The following is a 21,704-nucleotide window of genomic DNA, read 5'->3' as shown; positions in this document are numbered from 1 at the left end:
TTATTATTGGTAGGAGTAATTCATCTTTAGCATATGTGTGTGTATATATGTGTGTGTGTGTGTGTGTGTGTGTGTGTATCCAAATACATGTGATTTACATATTTTATTGGCATACTGGTTTTTACAGAACAATCATTTTCCAATTACTTGATCTCTTTTTCTAGTAGTAGTGTCAAAGTAATTGTAAAGATATTTTGTTATCTAACAGAAGAACATAAAACTTCCAAAATGGTTACTAATTTTTAAATATTAAGACTCAATTTCATTATCAGATAGGTTAGTAATATAGAATAATAAGAGTAAAGAGAAGTTATTGGTTGTTTAAAAGATGAAGATAGGAATGGGACTCTCAGCCTAGTTTTGTATTTGTAAACCTGAAAGTTTATTTTTAAAAAGCTTATTGCATTAGGTTCATAAAGACACTATTACATTTTTCACATATAATAAATTATTGATTATTTTTATTATTGAAATCGGATAATTTGTTTAGGTTTTAGAATGCCTTAAAGAATTAAATTTATTTTTTGTTCTCTGTACGTACTCATATTGATTGGTGGAGATTGCCTAGAAGGGAGCCCATTATAGAAGAAGCTTGTTTATTGCTGGGGATACTTCACTGATTGTATTGATTTTTGGAATATCATTTTGTTATAATTACCATGAATCATCTGATTATTACGTGTCTATGTAGAGAAGTGAATGTAAATTACAAAAAAAAAATTTCTCAAACCAGGACCATAACTACACTGATGATGATACAAATGTAATATTGTTTGTTAAATGTATTGTGTACTTTTTCCTTTAATATCACAATTTAGATAAGTACAAATCAATAAAAATTAAAACTCTTTAGTATGGTTCTAGTTACAATATAAATTGATTCATTAATAGAATAGTAAAGCTAAAGAGATCAACTGTGAGGAGAACTCAAAGCCTGACAAAAGCTGCTGTGAAAATTTTAAAGTGTTGACAGAAATGAGGTGTAAACCAACAGTTTTGTATATAAAATTAAAAAGTTGTTGCACAAATAAACTAATGCAGTTACAATGAGAATGGTAAACAGTTAATTGGAAAAACAATCTTTGCAGAGAATTCTCTAATAAAGTCATTTACTACATGTAAGAAAATGATTCCGTTTTATAGCAAGAAATCTATCACTATTTAAAAAAAAAAAAAAAGTAGGGGCAGCTAGGTGGCGCAGTGGATAGAGCACCAGCCTTGAATTCGGGAGGACCAGAGTTCAAATGTGGTCTCAGACACTTAACACTTCCTAGCTGTGTGACCCTGGGCAAGTCACTTAACCCCAGCCTCAGGGGGGGAAAAAGTTCCAAATCACTAGCACTAGAGAAGTAAAAATGGAAAAAAACTTTTAAGATTTCCTCTCATACTCCGTCAGTATGGTAAAGAAGATAAAGGAGAAAACTTTGGGAAAATAGACATATTTATCCTTGGTGGAGCTGTGAATTAATTGGTTCAAGTATTTTTGAAAGTGGTTTGGAGTAATACCTAAAAAGTCACCAACTCTGCATACCTTCTGATCCACTGATAATCCAGGCTTTACCCCAAAGAGAAAAAAGAAAACGGAAAAAAATCCATATGGCCAAAAATATAGGGTTGTAGTAGCAAAGAACTGGAAACTGGAGGAAGGAGAAGGTACCCATCAGTGGGAGAATAATAGCTAAATAAATTATGATATGTGAAATAGAACAGAACACTATTGTGTTACAAGAAATGAGAACTCTGTTTCTGTTTTTCAACAGGAAGGGGACCTTTGAGCAAAAGTAGATGTTAGAGACTTTTTCCCCTCTTCCACGAAAGAAAAACGAAGATAAGAGACTAGAAGGAAGTCTAGTAATAAGACAAGCAAGACAACTTTGAAAATTACATGTTGAATTTATTGTATTTTTAAAAGTAAGCTCTACATGAAAGAAATTTTATAGTTTTAGGTATAATCACAGTATTTTGGAAATATTAATTACACAAGAATTATACAAACTGTTAGCTGTTTAGATGTTTTTGCTTTTAACAGGCACTGAAACTCTTGGATAAACAATGGATAAGTTATTAATAGTGGATAGGGAATTGGAATGCTCCTTTATTGAGGGACAGGTCAGTTCACCGAGAGCCTTCACAGCTGTGCATCGTAGCATCTGAAGGAGTTGCAAGGCAGCCTTTGCTGACACAGGTGTTGTGGACTGGGAATGAGATAAATTGGAGGCAGAGGGAAGAGGAGAAAGGATAGACAATGCAACAGCCTCTCAATCAGAGAGGTCAGGGAACAGCAACTGCCTCTCAGTCTCCTTGTATCATCCTCTCACAATCCTCACAATCCATTCTGGGTTGGAGCTCCTGCAGCCATTGTCAGGTATCTCCCGTGTATTCCAACACTCCTTGTTCAAAATGACCATTTCCAGGTCCCTCCCTCCCACTTTAATCACCCAATAATTTTTCCTGGCTCATAATATTTCTCTCCTTCCTAATTTCTGCCCTAATACCATGGAACTTCAGCCTACCTTGACATTCCCTGAAACACTCTAATTGTTAGTTCCTCCACCTACTCACTTTTCATTATCTAACGCTCCATCTCATCTCAGTTATATACAGTGATGGTCATAATATTTTCTCCCCACTTATTTGATTTTTTCCCTAGTTGCATGTAAAACAATTTTAAACATTTTTTTAAAACTTTTGAGTTCCAGAATTCTCTCCCTTCCTCCTTCCCCACTCACATTCCCATTGAGAAGGCACATCTGAAGTTAAGCAAAATATTCCCATAAAAGTCATGTTGCAAAAGAAAACATAATCCCCCCCCCCAAAAAAAAAAACAAAACTATGCTTCAATCTGTATGTTGACACAATCATTTTTCTAGGTATGGATAGCATTTTTCATCATAAGTTCTTCAGAGTATGCTTCGATCACTATTAATGAGAATAGCAAAGTCATTCATAGTTGATCATCTTGACATTGCCATTACTTTGTAAACAGTTTGCAAGAGCTCAGGGAGGACTTTCTAGTTTTTCTGAGAGCTCCCTGCTCATTATTTCTCAAAGAGCAATAATATTCCCTCATAATCACACACCACAATTTACACATCCTCCCAATTGATGGACATCTCCTCAGTTTTCAACTCTGCCCTGAGAATAGAGCTGCTATACATATTTTTATACACATAGATAATTTTCCTTTTAAAAAAATCTATTGGAATATATGCCTAGTTATGGTGTTGTTAGGTCAAAGGGTATACATAATTTTATAGTCTTTTGGGTCTAGTTCCAAGTTTCTCTACAGAATAGCTGAATCAGTTCACAATTCTACCAACAATTCATTAATGTCTCATATTCCCCATATTCCTCCCAGCATTTCTCATTTCTTCCCCTATGGTCCCAAGGCCTTCTTACCCTGGTGCAACAGACCTTTCCTGCCCTCTCCTTTTATCCCCCTTTCCCTGATCTTGCCTGTTTTTCTTTTGTTTAATGTGTTTCTACCACAAGTATGTATGTTCAATTTTAGGTGAGTTTTATTTTTCATATATGAAATAGGTAATGAGAATCCTGTTTCCCCCATTCCTGATTTAGTATCTATATCTTTTTCATGTGCTGTTTTTTGTGAAATCTTAAAATCTTCTTCCACATTTCTTCCCTAGTAAATCCTTTTTCCTTCTATTCTTTCTCTCATTTCTTAAGACCAGTAAAGTTAAAAAAAACAAAAACTCCAAACACAAAAAAGCTTCACTTGTGTCTTTCTTGTGTTTGCCTTATTTAACTTTATCTGTGATGTTTGAAGATGTTAATTCTCTGAAAGGAAACTTGCTTCTTGCCCCCCCATTAGAATATAAGTATCTCCTCCCTTCCCCCCGGCTGGGGTTAAGTGACTTGCCCAGGGTCACACAGCTAGGAAGTGTTAAGTGTCTGAGACCATATTTGAACTCTTGAATTCAAGGCTGGTGCTCTATCCACTGCGCCACCTAGCTGCCCCTGAATATAAGTATCTTTAAATAGTCTCTGTCTCATAATGTTGATAAAACTCAAATGAGATTTTTTTTTTTTAATGTTAAACATGTGCAATTCTTCTATATACATTTCCACAAATATGGTGCACAAGAAAAATCACATCAAAAAGGAAAAAAAATGCAAAAAAAAATTCAAAAAAGAAAACAATGCAAGCAAACAACAACAAAAAGAGTGAAAATACTATGCTGTGATCCACACTCAGTTCCCACAGACCTCCCTCTGGGTGCAGATGGTTCTCTCTCCATCATGAGACCATTGAAACTGGCTTCACCATGAGATGATGATGATGATACTTTTTAAAGTATTTTGCAAAGTTAAAATGCTATATAAATGCTAACTGTTAACTTCTAATATTGTTACCAATTTTTCTACTGGCTACTGAATTGATATTCCTTTGTATATCAGGTTCCTAATATATATATACTTTACATATACCATAATAAACACTTTTAAAAATATTTTATTTTATTTTAAAATTTTTTTTATTATTAATTTTATAATTATAGCATTTTTTGACAGTATATATACATAGGTAATTTTTTACATTATCCTTTGTATTCCCTTCTGTTCTGACTTTTCCCCTCCTCCCTTCCACCCCCTCCTTTAGATGGCAGGCATTCCCATACATATTAAATATGTTATAGTATATCCTAGATACAATATATGTGTGCAGAACCGAATTTTTTTTGTTGTTGTTGTTGCTGTTGCAAAGGAAGAATTGGATTCAGAAGGTAAAAATAACCTGGGAAGAAAACAAAAAATGCTAACCGTTTACACTCATTTCCCAGTATTCCTTCGCTGGGTGTAGCTGATTCTGTCCATCATTGATCAATTGGAACTGGATTACATCTTCTCTATGTTGAAGATATCCACTTCCATCAGAATACATCCTCATACAGTATCATTGTTGAAGTGTATAATGTTCTCCTAGTTCTGCTCATTTCACTCAGCATCAGTTCATGTAAGTCTCTCCTAGCCTCTCTGTTTTCATCCTGTTGGTCATTTCTTACAGAACAATAATATTCCATAACATTCATTTACCATAATTTACCCCACCATTCTTCAATTGATGGACATCCATTCATCTTCCAGTTTCTAGCCACTACACAAAGGGCTGCCACAAACATTTTGGCACATACAGGTCCCTTTCCCTTCTTTAGTATTTCCTTGGGGTATAATCCCAATAGTAGAACTGCAGGACATAATAAACAATATATATTATGTGACTCAGATTGAATTGCAAGTACAATCTGTAAAAGTGGGAATAAAAATAGTTGTACATGGAATTGTTGTGGAAATTTTTTATAAACCTTTTATCATATAAATGTGTTATTACTAATTAGTTATTCATAATAACGTTTTCCTTTTAAAATATGGGTTTGGCCTGAAACATTAATAGCAATATATTTGTAACAAATATACTTTGAAAGTTTAAGAATTTATGTTAAGAAGTTTACATATTTATGTATTCTATTGAATAAGGACCCTATGCTAGTAATAACATAAAACAATGTTTTGAATTGCTAATGAATTAGTTATTTCTCCTTAGTAAATATATGCCAGATGACTAGCATCATTTGAATATTGTGAAGTGCCACTTTAAGAAATCAGTATCTTTTTTTTTGGCCTTCTCATCATTCTTATGTGCTTATTTTTCAGGTGATTAAGATGCTGTTATCCATAGGGATGTTAATGTTGTCAGCCACGCAGATATATACTATTTTGACTGTCCAGCTGTTTGCATTCTTTAACTTATTACCTGTGGAGGCAGATATTTTAGCGGTAAGTGTAACTGAAACAACTTAATGTGTCTGAAATAAGTGGGAGATAAATTTAACAAAATACCACCTAAACTGGTTATGTGCGTGTGTTTGTTGACTTTTATAATATACTTACTTTATGGGATAAGTAATTTAGAACTTCATGATTATCCTAATGCTTTGCAGTTATCTTGCCCATAGATATTTTGTGATTTAGGCAAGAGTAGTTGTTATTGAAAAAAATGACATTTACATAAGAATGAGAAACTATGCAAGTGTTTATAGTTTCGTTGCTTTTATCAGTTATGATATGAAGCTTATAAAGATAGTCTAGGAAGAAACTCCTCAATTTCTGGGATTGTTACTCAAACTTTAAGCTGATTTTAAAAGCATTTTAATTGACAACTTTTGTTTCAAAGTCACATGCATCCAATAATATTGCTCCTCCTCCTCTATTCATAAAGCTGTCCCTTACAAGAGAATAAAAAAAAATCAGCAAAATTAACTTATTAACCAAGTTTATTGTCATATGCAGTATTCACACATTCAGAGTTCCTCTCCTTTGCAAAGGGAGAGGGGAAGCTTAGTCTTGTATCTCTTTGGAATTGAAGCTTGCTCATTATAATTTTACAGTGTCATTTGTTATTTTTCTTCCCATTTTCGTAGTTAATATGGCTATTGTTTTGCTACTTGTTCACTTTGCAACAGTTCATTTAAATCTCTATGGTCATCATATTCATTGTTTCTTACAGTGCTGCAATAATTCATAACATTAACATATGATAATCCATTTAGCCCATTTCTAAGTTGACAGGAATCTATTTTTAGTGCTTTACTACTACTGAAAGTGTTGCTATAAATATTTTGTTCTATAAGAGACCTTTCTTTTTATTATTAATTTCCTTGTGATATCCATCTTGAATGAATCAATGGTTGTAGTGATTTTAGTCATTTTCTTAGAATAACAATTAAGGTGGACCAATTTTTTAAGATCTCTTCTTGCACTTGGAAATATTTCCCTAGCTTCATAACTTTGAAGTGTTAATGTCACAAATAAGTTACAGTTTTATTGATTACTTATTGCTTATTTAAAAATGACTTTAGAATTGGAAATGTGGTAACATGACCAGGAAACTTTAGAGCTAGCAAGAAGCTCACCTGTATGATCTTGTTGGATTTTTTCTGGAAGTGAGACGATGAGCTAGGGACACAGTGTACTTTGCACACAGCAACAGGGTGTTTCTCCTTTGTCCTATATGGCCGCTGGTAAAGGCTCATTACCTGCAATGGGCTACATATGCTGAGGCTGTGGGTTTTCTACGGCCCTGTGAGCCTGTCCTAAGGCTGCCTGCCATGGTGCTTCCCTCCTGGCCTAGTTGATGTCTGAAGTCTTTTTCAGTTCTATTATTCTGTGAAATGTGCCACTCCCCAAAGTCCCAACTTTCCAACTTTTTGCTATTTTTTTATCCAGTACATTTTAAGTTCCCAACACCTCATACACAGTGGATGTAAAGTACATTTTTGTTGACTCCAGCACTATGGTCTCACTTTGTTTTCTTGGGGTTCCTGATAATCTTCATACCTTTCTCTATGACATAATTCTTTTCCAACTCTGCAAAGATGCCCAGGACTACCCCATCCTCGAAATCTCTTTTTTTCCCTGAAGCTGTTATTATCTCCTGCTCATGGCCTAGTTCTTTCACATATCCTGGTTTCTGTCAAAGAGATCAAACTTAGAGTCACCTAACTTCAGAATCTTGGCATTAGTAGCCCCTTGATCTCCTTCACTTTATGTATTATATTCCATCATTTTGCAAGTGTTTTTGATCCTATCTGGGGTATGGACTACACCCTTTCATGGCATGAGAACCCAAGGCTGGACTTCTCCTGCCAATAATAATTAATAACTTAACATGAATAGTATGTTACTTTAGCTGAATGAGGAATTCTAGGCATGGAGATGATACCATTGGAAATGACTCATTACATCATTTTTTTATGAGATGTGCCAACATTATGAACTAGGTCTGTTTCCTTATTTGCAAATAAGAGGATGTATCTCTAAGGTCTTTTCTAGTTCCAAATTCTATGATCATTTCCACAAATGGAATCAGTACATTTAACTTTGTGATGTCTTTTAAAAAAATTTTTCTTCTCCCCTTTCCTCATTTGAAATACGAGATTATTCTTCAGATAAAAATCTAAAAACACAAAATCAAAGAAATTCAGAACCAGGAGGGTGCTTAAAAATTTAGTTCAATTCCTTTAATGTTTCAGATACAGGAACTGAAGCTTAAATAAGCTTCTTCAAGGTCATCAAACAAATTATGGGTAGAATTATGAAATAAATGGTATTGCTTTTGTTTTGTTCTAACATGAAGGGTGTGTGTGTGTGTGTGTGTGTGTGTGTGTGTGTGTGTGTGTGTGTGTGTGAGAGAGTGAGTGTGTGTGTGTTGAGTGGGTCTATGTATGTGTTGTTCAAATGTTGTTTTCTAAATAAACTACTTTTTTGCTGGATTTTGCTTAGTGTTTCATTTTCTTTCTTGAGCCTTAGAGAAGCTTAAAAAATGAATATGTAAGTATATTGAAACAATCTCTTTTTCTTTTAAAAGTACATTTGAAACTTTTCAAATTCATCAGGAAGTATAGTATTGATTGGGGTCAGAAAAACAGGAGTCTGTTTCTAGTAATCTTTACAAAAGAAAGAAAATCAAATGGATGTTTTTGAGGGGTAAATTGTGCATAAATTAGTAAATCTGTGTGTAAGTTAATTAGTTCCCATAAAAGTTGCCTATTATGCTAATTGTTTGCAAAGAAACCATCCTATTTGAAACCCTATATTCGTGTGTATGTGAAATCACTAAGAATTTAGTGAAATTTTCACTTAAATCATAGGTTACTAAAAATAGATTATGAATTTTAAATGGAAATTCTGTCCTTGTGTCCTCTTGCATTTTGTGAGTGGCATGCAAATTCCATAAGATCTTACTAAGCTGTTAATACTTCATATCTGGATCTTTTAATGTGTTCAAGGACTAGTCTAGTTAAATTTTGGGGGGGGGGAGCTCATTACCAAGTTGCATTCAATGTGTTGAAATTTTTATATAAAAAAAAGCTTCATGAATATAATCTAAGGTGGTAGAGAGTTGTGTTCTGCACTAGTGATAGGAGAATGCCTATTGAAGTATTTGTATTGGCTTAGAATAGATGCTAAGCATATTTTTTGCCATATTTTATGTGAAAATGCATTTGTAGATGAGGTTAGAAGGATTTATATGTATATATGTATATACATGTATATGTAGCATAAATGAGGTAGCAGTAGAACTGATTAAATATAATTATAAATGTATTGCTTTCATTCTGTTGCATAATATGAATCTAACTTGATCGTTTTAATTTTCCATGTAGTACAACTTTGAAAATGTATCACAGACATTTGATGACCTTCCAGCAAGATTTGGTTATAGACTTCCAACTGAAGGTTTAAAGGTAAGAAATAGTATTTAGTAAATTATTAGCATTATTTTATGTTAGTATATTTTGTTGATAATGTTTAAAATATCTAAAAGAATATGAATATATGATCGCCTAAAAGTTTTATAATATTTTGATCACTTGAACTTCAATTTTTGATATCCATTATAGGTTGTCCTCAGTTAATGTGAAGAAGTTATATATTTCAGAAATTCATTTTTAATGCCAACATTTTGAATCCTTGAGTGCATTTCCCTTTAATAATAATATTTAAATGACACATTAAGATTTATGAAGTACTCTCAACAAAATCGTGAAATGGGTAGGGCAGGTATTGATATCTCAGTTTTACAGATAGAGCCTAAAGGCTTTGAGAAGCTGAACAACTTGTCCAGAGTTCTACTGTGAGTGCTTCATGCCTGAAGCTTCATGCTTCATGCTTCATTGCATTTGAAGCTTAGTCACCTGACTTTAAAAAAAATTTAGCAGTGTTTTTGTTATACAAGGCTGTAGCAGTGATGGTGTAAATGCCAGTTGATTCAACAGATCTTTATACAAAGTCTGATTTAACTCATTGTGTAGCAAATATTTGCAATTAAAAACAGTAAATCAAAACTGTAACAATACTTTTGGACATTATAAGATGAGTTTAAATATAGCAAAACATTAAAATAAAAAAAGTAACATCCCACAGTGCCCTTAGCATGACTGACTTGGCATTAAACCTAATAAGTCTTTGTGTTGTTTCCAGGAATCCACTTCCCTTTGAACTATGTCTAAGCCTCTTTGCTTTTGTTTGGTTCACTTTGCATCAATTAATGTAGGCATTTTTATATTTCTCTTTTCATCATTTTACATGCCAAAAATATGTTTAGCCTAGTTATTCCTAAGTAGATGGACATCTCATTTATCTCCAGTTCTTTGCTGTAACAAAAAGTTTTTATAAATATTTTGGTAAGTTTTTCTTGTTAATGATCAACTTGAAGTATAAGCCTAGCAGCAGAATTTCTGAGTCAAAAGGTACATATGTTTTGGTCGCTTTATTTTCAGGATTCCGAATTGTTTTCCAGGAATTTTCATCCTGATTCATAGCGGCACCAACAGTGTACCAGTGTGCCTGTCATCCCAGGATGATGAGCTGAAATCATTGCTTTTCTTAAGAGTCTTGGTTTCTGGGTTCTGGATTGTCTCCATCAAGGTCTGAGGGGAGATGGTGGCCAAGGTGGTGACATAGTTTGACTTTTCCTGGCATGTGCAGCTGTATGTTTCTCTAAGGGTATGTTGCTGTGTCAGCTAGGCAAGTTTTACTGCTTTGTGAATGGCCTTTGCTTGGCAGTTGGTGGTTATGGCTAGCCCTTACTCAACAAAGGTTGCTTCCCTTGAGGATGGCTGTGAAGCTGGGCCTGGAAGTAGGTCTGGTGGTTTTAGGGACACTGACGTTCACAATTTTCTGTGTTCAGGGTCCTGGGCTGGCTTAGTCAAGGTGATGGTGGTTTGACTTGCTTATATATACTGCTTCCTGTTTATCAGGAATTTTGCCCTTGAAACATGAAGATAAAGTGAATTTAAAAAAAGAGGTTGGAACAAAATTTATTGTACTTTAGCTGAACTTTTATTTTAATTAATTAATTTATTTTTAATACACATTTCTTGTGAATTTATGTTGAGACAGAAAAATCAGAACAAAAGGGAAATACTGTGGGAGAGAAAAAATACAGAAAAAAGAAATGAACATAGCATGTGTTGATTTATATTCGGTTTCCTTAGTTTTTTTTTTTCTGGACGCAGATGCATTTTCTCTTCCAAGTATGTTGGGATTGCCTTGAATCACTGAACCACTGAGAAGAACCAAGTCTTTCATAGTTGATCATTGCACGTTCTTACAATGTATTCCTGGTTCTGCTTGTTTCGCTCAGCATCGGTTCATGTAAAATTTTACAGGCCTTTCTAAAATCAGCTTGTTCATCATTTTTATAGAACAATAATATTTCATTACCTTCATGTACCACAACTTATTCAACCATTTCCCAGCTGATGAGCTCATTTTCTAATTCTTTCTTATAAAAAAAAGGGCTGCTACAAATAATTTTCACACATATGGGTCCTTTTTCCTCCTTTATGATTTCTTTGGAATATAGACTGCTGAGTCAAAAGGGTATGCACAGTTTGATAACTTTTTGGGCATAGTTCCAGATTGCTCTCCAGAATGGTTGGATCATTTCACAACTCCACCAACAATGTATTATTGTCCCAGTTTTTCCACATTCTCACCAACATTCATCATTATCTTTTCCTGTCATTTTAGCTAATCTGAGTGGTGTGAGGTAGTTTCTCAGAATTGTTTTAATTTGCATTTCTCTGATCAATGGTGATTTAGAGCACTTTTTCATAATAGCTATAGATTTTAATTTTATCATCTGAAAATTGTCTGTTCATATCCTTTGATCATTTATCGTTTGGGGAATGACTTGTATTATAAATTTAACATGGTTCTTTATGTATTTTAGAAATGAGACCTTTATTTGTAAAGATTTTTTCCCAGCTTTGTACTTCCCTTTTAATCTTGTTTCTGTTTGTTTTATTTGTGCAAAACCTTTTTAATTTAATATAATCACAATTGTCCATTTTGCCTTTCATAATATTCCTAGTTCTGCTTTGGTCATAAAGTCCTCCCTTCTCTAAAGATCTACTAGGTAAATTATCCCTTGCTCTCCTAGTTTGTTTATTGGTATCATTCTTTGTGCCTAAATCATGTACCCATTTTGATCTTATTTTGGTATGGCATGTGAGATGTAGGTCTTTGCTGAGTTTTTGTTATATTGTTTTCCACTTTTCACAGAAATTTTTGTCAAATAGTGAGTTCTTATCCCAGAAGCTGTAGTTTGGGAGTTTATCAAATACTAGATTATGGTGGGCCTTGATTGTGTGTATCTAAGTGATGTGTATCTAATCTATTCCACTGATCCATCATTCTTATTTCCTAGCCAGTACCAAATGGTTTTTGATGACTGCCACTTTTGGTACTGTTTAGCTGATCTTTGAAAAAGTAGCAGTCATTACCTTAGATCAAACAGCTGTAAATTTAGGCTTGATTGAAAAAGACACAGAAAGAATCTGTTAATAATGAATTAATACCAATAAATATGTGATCTCAAAGATGTCGCATCTAAATAGTTAAAAGAAAAGCTAAGCGAGTTACAAGGGGAATGGGGAGTATAACTGTAATAATTGGGGCCATTGTAGTCCAAATAAATAACCAAACCAAAAAATGAGCAGGAAATAAATGAATGACTTGTAAAGAATTTTAGAAAAATTATATATAGTAGATCTCTAGGAGTTACTGAATAGGAATTAGAAGTGTACATACCTCTCAGCTGTGTATGGCACCTTTAGAGAAATTGATATGGTAAATCTCCAGTAATAAGGAGCATGCACATCTTTCTGCTGTATATGACACTAACAAAATTAACCACATATTAGTACCTTTCACACACATACACATAGTACCTTATAAACATGTAAAAAAGTGTAGAAGTACTAAACATAACTTTATTGATTGCAAAGTAATAAAACTTACATTAAGTAAAAATTTGGCCTTTAAAGAAAGAATTTAAGGAACTTAAGACTAAATAACTATATTCTAAAAAATAAATGAATCAAAGAATATATCATAGAAATAGCATATAATGTATCAAAGAAAATTATAAAATTGGGGTTATGAGGTTATACAGCAAAATTCATTTCAATCCTTGGGAAAAATTTTATTTCAACAAATTCTTTGACAAAAGGAGGAAATCTCCTAGAAAACAAATTAAACATCAAAGTAGAAATTCTAAAGTTTCAAGGAGAAATTAATAAAATCAAAAGTAAAAAAAAAATGCCATTGAATTAATGATTAAAGCAATGCAGTTTTTTTAAAAAAATAAAATAATTAAGTAAATAAGCCATTACCTAATTGAATTAACAGAATAAGATTGAATATCCAATTAACAGAACAAGAAATAGAAAATTCAAATGCTGGAAGGAAGGTCAGGAGACTGTTTGACCTGAGCTGCATTGAGGTAAGCACAATTATGATGTTGATAAATTGTGGCAACCAGAAGGAAGGCTCATAAGCCTCTGTCATGATAACTAGTAGAAAGAATTTGGGAAGAAGGCTCAGAAGGACAATTTTGTTCAAGTATTTCTAAGATTGGCACATGAAAAAGGAATTGGATTAGTTTTATAAGGCTTCAACAACTATAAAAGGAAGATAAAACTTGCAAAGAGGCAAATTTGAAGGAAAAAGTTCTTAATAATTTGAACTGATAAAAAGTAGAGTGGAGTGCTTCAAGGAATAGAGATTTCCTCTCATTGGAGACATTTAAACAAATTGTGGCAGAAGGAGTACTTATCAGGTATGTTTTATAGGGAATTCTTTTTCTTGGATTTGGATTAATCACAATATAGGCCAATCCAACTGAAATTGCTTTAATTAGAAATTGTGGGAAGTAGGAGAGAAATTTCCATAGTTTGTAGAGCATGGTGTAAACAAAGATACAGAAATAGATGGGAAAGAGCAGGATATGTTTTAAATAAGTTACTTTTTTTTTTTTTTTTTTTTTTTGTCTACCTGAAGAAAAGTAGTAAACTATCTGATTTTGCAGGTCCTTTTATACTAAACTAAATTTTTTTACTTGACCCTTTGGTCCCCTCAAATTAAACCTGCATTTCTCTTCCCTTTATTATCTAAACTCTTTGAAAAAGTTGTCTTCATTTGCTGTCTAGTTCCTCTTCTTTTTCCTAAACCCATTGCAGTTTGCCTTTCAGTCTCATCACTAAACTGTAACTTTTCTCACCAAATTTCTCAGTGATTTTTTTTTTAAATTAAATTTTTTTCAACCAAAAAAGGCTTCTTATCTCTCTCTTCTACCTTGGCTTTCCTCTGCTCCAAAAATAAACATCTTCCTTTCATTACAATCACCTACAGTCAAGCAAAACAAATTTCCATATTGATTTTTTTTTTTTTTTTTTTAAGTCACAATCTGCACTCTTGTGTTCATCATCCCTCTATTAGGAGGTGTGGATAGCATGGTTCATCATGAGGTCTCTGGAGTTGTGGTTGCATATTGTGTTTATCAGAGTTTCTGGTTCTTATTTTTTTTCTTTTAAATAGTATTTTATTTTTTCCAATCATATATAAACATAATTTTTAATATACATTTTTTAATGCTCTATCTATAATACTTTATTAAGGGCTTACTAATACACAAAGAATTGTATTAGGTAATGCATATACAAGGATAAAAATAAAATGGTCTCAGCTCTCTAAAAACTTACATTTCAATAAGAAAACATATCCACATTGAAGTACAAGGGGGAAAAAACCCCAGTATGTACACAAAAAATAAATGCAAGGATATTTGAGGAGTGAAGCATTAACAACTGGATGGTAAAGAATGCCTTTTTTTTTTTTTTTAAACTTTTGAATTCAAGATTCTCTAGCTTATTCTCACACCAGCCCCCCATTAACAAACCATATGTTATGCAAAGCCTTTCCATAGTCATGTTGTGAAAGGAAACATAGATCTCCCATCCCAATTAAAAAAAAAAAAATCTCTTAAGAAAAAATAAAGTTGTGTGAGAGAGAGAGAGAATGAATGAATATGCTTCAATCTGTATTCAGACACAATCAGTTTCTTCTCTGGGTATGGATTGGATTTTTCATAAGTCCTTCAGAGGAATTATTGATTATTGTACTGCTGAGAATAACATAGTCGTTTACAGCTGGTCATCTCAGAATATTTCTATTACTTTACAATAGTACATTTCATTTTGCTTGACTTCATGAAGGCTTTTTCAGGTTTTTTGTTTTTTTTTTTTCCTTTTCCCAAAAGCATTCTGCTCATCACTTCACGTCGAACAACAATATTCCATGATAATCATATGCTACAATTTGTTCAGCCCTTCCCCAATTGATGGGTAACCCTTCAATTCCAGTTCTTTGTCCTAAGATAAAAGCTTCTACAAATATTTTTGTACATATAGGTCCTTCCCCTCATCCCCCCTTTTAAAATCTTTTTTTGTATTCATACCTAGTAGTGGCATTGTTAGGTCAAAGGATATACATGAATTTATAACCCTTTGGGCATAGATCATATTTTTGGACCATTTATCAGTTGGAACATGCCTCTTATTTTTGTATATTTGATTCAGTTTCCTCTATGTTTGAGAAATAAGCTTTATCAGAGAAACTTGCTTCAAAATTCTTTTTTACAATTAACTATTGCTAACTGTATTCTCCTCCATCCCTATTCTATTTTCTATCTCTTATTACGTTTGCTCATCAGTTTTGCTACTGATCACTCACCCTTCCAATATCTCTTCCCCCCCCCCCCTTTTTTTTTTTTTTTTTTTTTTGCTGAAGCAATTGGTCACATGTTAGGAAGTATTAAGTGTCTGAGATCAGACTTGAACTCAGGTTCTAGATTTCAGGACTGGTTCTCTTTTCACTAATATCCCCTCTCTTTTATCACTCTCTCCCCCTTCCTGTATTCCCATTCCTCTCCTATTTTCCTGCAGAGTAAGAAAGATATCTATACCTATATTGAATGTATTAAGTATGCATTTAACATTCATTTTAAAAATAAAATTTCGAGTTTCAAATGTTCTCTCTCTTCTCCCTAAGACAATAAGCAATTTTACATAAATTATATATGTGCAGTCTTGTAAAACATTTCCATATTAGCTATATTGAGTTAGAAAAAAACATAACAAAATGAAAAAAAACTACAAAAAAAATTTAACAAGTGAAAATAGTATGCTTTTATTTGCAGACTACATCAGTTCTTTCTCTGCTTTTGGAAAGTTTTTTTTTCTTCCTTTCGTCAATCCTCTTTGGAATTGTCTTGCTTCATTATATTATTGAGGAGAGCTAAGTCAGTCATGGTTGATCATTGCACAATGTTGCTGTTATTGTGTATATTGTTCTCTTGGTTCTATTATTTTACTTTTTACCAATTCCTATAAGTCTTTCCAGGTTTTTCTGAGAGGATCTTGCTCATCATTTTTTGTTCTAGAGTAGTATCCATTATATCTATTTTCTATGACTTGTTCAGCCATTCCCCAGTTGATGGGCATCTCCATAATTTATAATTCTTTGCCACCACAAAAAGATGCTGTAAATATTTTTGTGCATATAGATCTTTTTTCCTTTTTTAAAGATCTCTTTGGGATACAGCCCTAGTAATGGTATTGCTGGATTCAAATCATTTTGATTGCCCTTTGATCATAATAACAGATTGCTCTCCAAAATGATTGAATCCACCAGTGGTAGATCTAATAACTCTACCAGTAGTGCATTAATGTCCCAGTTTCCCCACATCTCTAATATTTATCATTTTTCTTTTCTGTCAAAATAGCCAATCTGATAGTTGTGAGGTAGTACCTCAGATTTATTTTAATTTGCTTTTCTGTAATCAGTGCTGATTTAGAACATTTTTCATGTGACTACAGATAGCTTTAATTTCTCTGTCTGAAAATTGCCTATTTTATATGCTTTTTTGGCCATTTTTCAAATGGGGAATGATGTGTAGTTTTATAAATTTGACTGTTTTCTATAAATTTGAGAAATGAGGTCTTTATCAAAGATGTTTGCTATAAAAATTGTTTCCCATCTTTGTGCTTTCCTTTTAGTTTTGGTTACATTGGTTTTGTTTGTAGAAAAACATTTGAAGTTAATATAATAAAATTTTCCATTTTCTAAGAGTTCCTGAATCTTTGAAATTTTTCGCCTTTATAGTAATATTATTATTATATAAATTGTTCTCTTAGTTCTGCTCATTTCACTTAAAATTATTTCATATAAGTCTTCTCTGATTTAGCTGAAATGAGTTTCTTAATTTTTTACAATACAGTAGTATTCTGTCACATTTATATACCAGAGCATGTTTAGATATTTCCCAATTGATGGACATCTCCAGAATTTCTATTTCTTTGTTCATATAAATATTGTTATACATTTTATATATTTGCTTAGGGCTAATATTTCTCCTCAAATCTGTTCTCTCCCCCGCCCTGGTTTCTTTCTTCCTATTTTTTTTTTTTTAAAAACTAATTTTTTCTCCTTGAAGCACTTTTCTTTTCTTTCTTTCTTTTTTCTTTTTCTTTTTTTTTTTTTTTTTTTTTTTTTTTTTGAGGCTGGGGTTAAGTGACTTTTGCCCAGGGTCGCACAGCTAGGAAGTGTTAAGTGTCTGAGACCAGATTTGAACTCTGGTCCTCCTGAATTCAAGGCTGGTGCTCTATCCACTGCGCCACCTAGCTGCCCCTAGCACTTTTATTTTCTATACCCAAATCTCTTTGTACTTTCTTCTCTTCTTTGTTTCAGTTGAGAGTGAAAGTCAAGTGTAGCTTGCTTCCTACCTTGTTTTATTCTTAGAAGCTGAGATTATAATGCTGGAAATGAAGTCAGAAGGACTTGAGTTCAAATGTGGCTGCAGACACTTACTAGCTAGTGATCCCAACCTTTCAGAGTTGTTGTAAAGCGCAAAATAATATTTGTGGAAGCACTTAGCACAATACCTGCCACATAGTAGGTGTTCCTGCTTATTCCCTCCTTCCCTCCTTATTCATATATTCTTCTTTTGCATACTTTGAATATGTTAGTTAATTTTCCCCATTTTCTGTGTGTTCTCCCCCTGCTCCCAATTCCTTTTTCCTTCCTGGTCCAGTCTCCTTTTAAAATCCTCAGAATATAACAGAACTATTTTTAAGCTTCCTGTCTCATTAGATTTTCTGATTAAGGTAGAATTTAGAGGGCACATATATGTATCATTTTTTTCATATTAGAGTTTAGGTCATTTCCCTCATTTTGTCCCTTATCATTTTCTCCTCATTTTTACCTTCCTCTTTTTTTTTTTTTTTTAATTTTAATTTTTTTAATTTTTGTGTTTGTAGTGCAGAGTTTCTGTGCAGCTTTGGTCTTTCCATCAGGAATGCTTTTGATGTTCTCTATTTCTTTGAACTTTTTATGGGATTATATTGTTTTTTCTTGATTGTAAGTCTGTATCCTTTGCTTGCAGAATATCATGTTTTAAGCTGTGCTCCTTTACAGTGATAGTCACTAGATCTTGGATGATCCTGACTGTAGTTTCTTGATATTTGGAGTTATTTGACTTGGAAATTATGGATTTTGGCTGTAATGCTCCTGGAAGTTTTCATTGTTAGATTCTTGCAGGAGGGAATGTTTCAGATTGTAGAGAACTGCAGCTAGTGGGAGAACTCTGGGGAGATATAAGACCTTTCAGCCCAGAGGGAACCTGCTGACAATGTCTGGTTTGACTCCCCATCTGAGGGGGGACCACCTGTGTTCTAATTGAAGCAAAGATATTTACAATAAGGAGGTATTTACATATTAATAGCAGGGTGCTTATAGTTAGCACTTGCACAGGTGCTGTGGTGATGTAATGGTTCTATAGTTGGCACATGCTCAGTGTGCTATAGTGATGTACTTCTATTAAGGTATTTAGGAGCTGAGAGGACTTGAAATAAAGGGATTCCATCTTTGACCATCCTTGTGAGTCTCCTACCTTCTTCACTCCTCCACTAAGACCAAGAACTCAGGTTGGTTCTGAGATCCTCCAGAGAGATAGTCCGGATGGTATATTTTGGTACCTCAGAGTGGGGGCTCTTGAAAGCACACTACATCAGATCTCCCAGACTTTTTGCCTCCACATCACCTTAAGCTCCTTCTCTTCCATCCCACAGATCTAGATTCACCCAGTCTCTCCATTCTATCTTGATGTCTTCATGACATTTCTCCCATCTCCCTCCCCAGACACCTTGTTTGTTGCTTCTCATCCTCCCTTCTCTAGGTTATTTCAGCAGCCTTTCCCTGGGGTTCCTTGCCTCGAGTCTTGACTTCAGTCTCTTCTACCTACTGCTGCCCAAATTATCTTTATTCAATAGAGATCTGACCATGTGACTTCCACAATTAATCAACTAAAGGATTTTCCTTTGGTCTTGAAACACTCTGCCCAGACTGAGAATTGGAAATTCAAGCTAAAAGCCCCTTTCAAGTGTTATAGAAGTGGAGGGCAACGTCCACTCAGGGCAACCCTGTTGTTGGAGTCCAAAGGAGCCAGCCTCGCACCTGCCTTCAGAGACTGTCCAGGGGCTCATTCGAACCTTCTGCTTCTCTTGAGAAGATGAAAGAGCAGAAGTTGCTTTTACTCATTCTCCACTTGATTTTCTGGTCAGTTAGAAAAACGGGGTGATCTGGGGCAGTGCCTTTGTTTACCCTTGTTTGTAAAATACCACCCAAGGGCTATGCGTGCGAGCAGTGCTGCCCCTAAGAGAGTGCGGAGCCCCAGGTGTTGAAGCAGGACGTGGGCGACGCAGCTCAGCCAGACCTGCTGGAGAAGAGTGATGGGCTCAGATGTGCATCTAAGGCAGGAAGCCTCTGACTGGGAAAGCTCCCCGCCATTCAATTTGTCAGTTAAAAGAGCATTGTGATCCAGTTGAATCCAGATGTAAGAAGGCTGAGACGTGAGTAAGAGCACAAGAGCATGGAGGTCAGATCCAGCCTCAGGCACCAGCTAGGTGAGCCTGGGCAAGTCACTTCACCTGGCCTGCCTCAGTTTTCTCATCTGTAACATGAGAAAGAAATGGCAAATCACTCCAGTGTCTTGGCCCAGAACACACTAAATGGTGTCAGGAAGAGTCAGACATGCATGAAAACAACTGAACAGCAAAGTTCAGGTGATTGTACCAAGGTGTTTATCTGAAGAGAGAAACAATAGGGATCGTTAGTTCAAGCCATAGTTGTTTTTTTTTTGTTTGTTGTTTTTAGCTTTTTATTTTCAAAACATAGATAATTTTCAACACTCACCCTTGTAAAACTTTGTGTATCAAATTTTTTTCTCCCTCCCTTTCCCCCCACTCCTGCCCCAGACAGCAAATAATCCAAAATATATCAAATGTGTGCAATTTTTTTAGTCATATCCACAATTATCATGCTGTACAAGAAATGAAAAAGGAAAAAAAAATGTGACAGAAAAAAAAAGCAAGCAAATAGCAACAGAAAAAGTGAAAATACTCTTGTTGTAATCCATACACAGTTCCCATGGTCTTCTCTCTGCAGATGGCTCTCTTCATCACAGGATCATTGGAACTGGCATCAATCATCTTGTTGTTGGAAAGAGTCATGTCCATCATAATTGATCATAGTATAGTTGTTACTGTGTATAATGGTCTCCTGGTTCTGCTCATTTCACTCAGCATCAGTCCAAGCCTCTCTGTATTCCTCCTGCTGGTTGTTTCTTACAGAACAATAATATTCTATAATCTTCATATACCACAGTTTACCCAACCATTCTCCAATTGATGGGCATTCACTCAGTTTCCAGTTTCTTGCCATTATGAAAAGGGCTGCCACAAACATTTTTGCACATGGGGGTCCCTTTCCCTTCTTTATGATGTCTTTGGGATATAGGCCCAGTAGTGAAACTACTAGATCCAATGGTATGCACAGAATGGATCAGTTCACAACTCCACCAACAATGTATCAGTGTCCCAGTTTTCCTACATTCCCTCCAACATTTGTCATTATCTTTTCCTACCATATTAGCTAATCTGAGAGGTGTGAGTAAAAGAGGGAGTGACTAGTACTTTAAGGTGAGGACAAAGAATGGCAAAGTAAGAGTGAAACAGAGAGAGTCTGAAGGATCGAGGAATCCTCAAAAATATTATTTTAGAATTCAAAGGATGTTAATAACATATCAAGGCATCAACAGGCAAAAAAAGCTCTTATTATTTGAGACTGCATTAAAAGAAGTTTAGTGTTCAGGATTGGAAAGCTCATGATGCTGCTGTATTTTGTCCTTCTTAGACTATATACAGAACAAAATGCTTACTGAAAACAAACAAACAAAAAGTGTTCTGGTGTGCACCACAGTTTGGTAAGCTGGAGGGTCCCAGGATGTGCTGGGCTTCCTGATAAATTCACGAGAGGATCAGTTTGGAAGAAGCAGGGACTTTTAGCCTTGGGAGAACAGGATTGGGCCATTTGGGGAGTTCGAGAGCTTGTTTTCAGGCATTTGGGTTGTCTTAGGAAGAGATTGTTGTTCTCTTTGGTCCCAGAAAGGTCCCAGGAGCTGGGGGGCAGGCATTGGAGTAAGGTGCTGGGGGGCAGGTGCTGGGGAGGCAGGTGCTGGGGGGCAGGCGGGCACCTGAGCTTTCCAGCCAAAGCTGGATGACACAGGTTGGCAGTGGGAACTGGTTCAGCTGTGTTGATCTGGGTAATGCCTGTCTCTCTCCTTGTGACTCAGCAACAGTTAGGAAACTTTATAGAAGTCGTTGTTAGTTATTGCCAAGGACTGACTAGCTCAGGCACCACAGGCATTCATTTCAGAGGAGAGAAACTTAAATTTGGTGGGCTGCCTTTTTCCTGCATCACTTTTTTTCAGAAATTTTAAAGGA

General features: G+C 34.7%; 1 protein-coding gene across 2 annotated transcripts in view; it reads left to right on the top strand.

Moving 5' to 3' along the window:
• Window positions 1–21,704, top strand: part of RNF13 (ring finger protein 13) — an 81,972-nt gene that overhangs the window by 6,305 nt on the left and 53,963 nt on the right. For both annotated transcript variants that reach the window (XM_074298346.1, XM_074298347.1), the window contains exons 2-3: window positions 5,671–5,793; window positions 9,183–9,263. In XM_074298346.1, coding sequence (XP_074154447.1) covers window positions 5,680–5,793; window positions 9,183–9,263 — 195 coding nt within the window. In that variant the 5' untranslated portion in view covers window positions 5,671–5,679. The remainder of the gene's footprint in view (window positions 1–5,670; window positions 5,794–9,182; window positions 9,264–21,704) is intronic.

The sequence above is a fragment of the Sminthopsis crassicaudata genome, chromosome 3 (assembly GCF_048593235.1).
Source record: "Sminthopsis crassicaudata isolate SCR6 chromosome 3, ASM4859323v1, whole genome shotgun sequence".
In the NCBI taxonomy this organism is placed as follows: Eukaryota; Metazoa; Chordata; class Mammalia; order Dasyuromorphia; family Dasyuridae; genus Sminthopsis; species Sminthopsis crassicaudata.
This window is presented reverse-complemented; position numbering and strand designations above follow the sequence as displayed.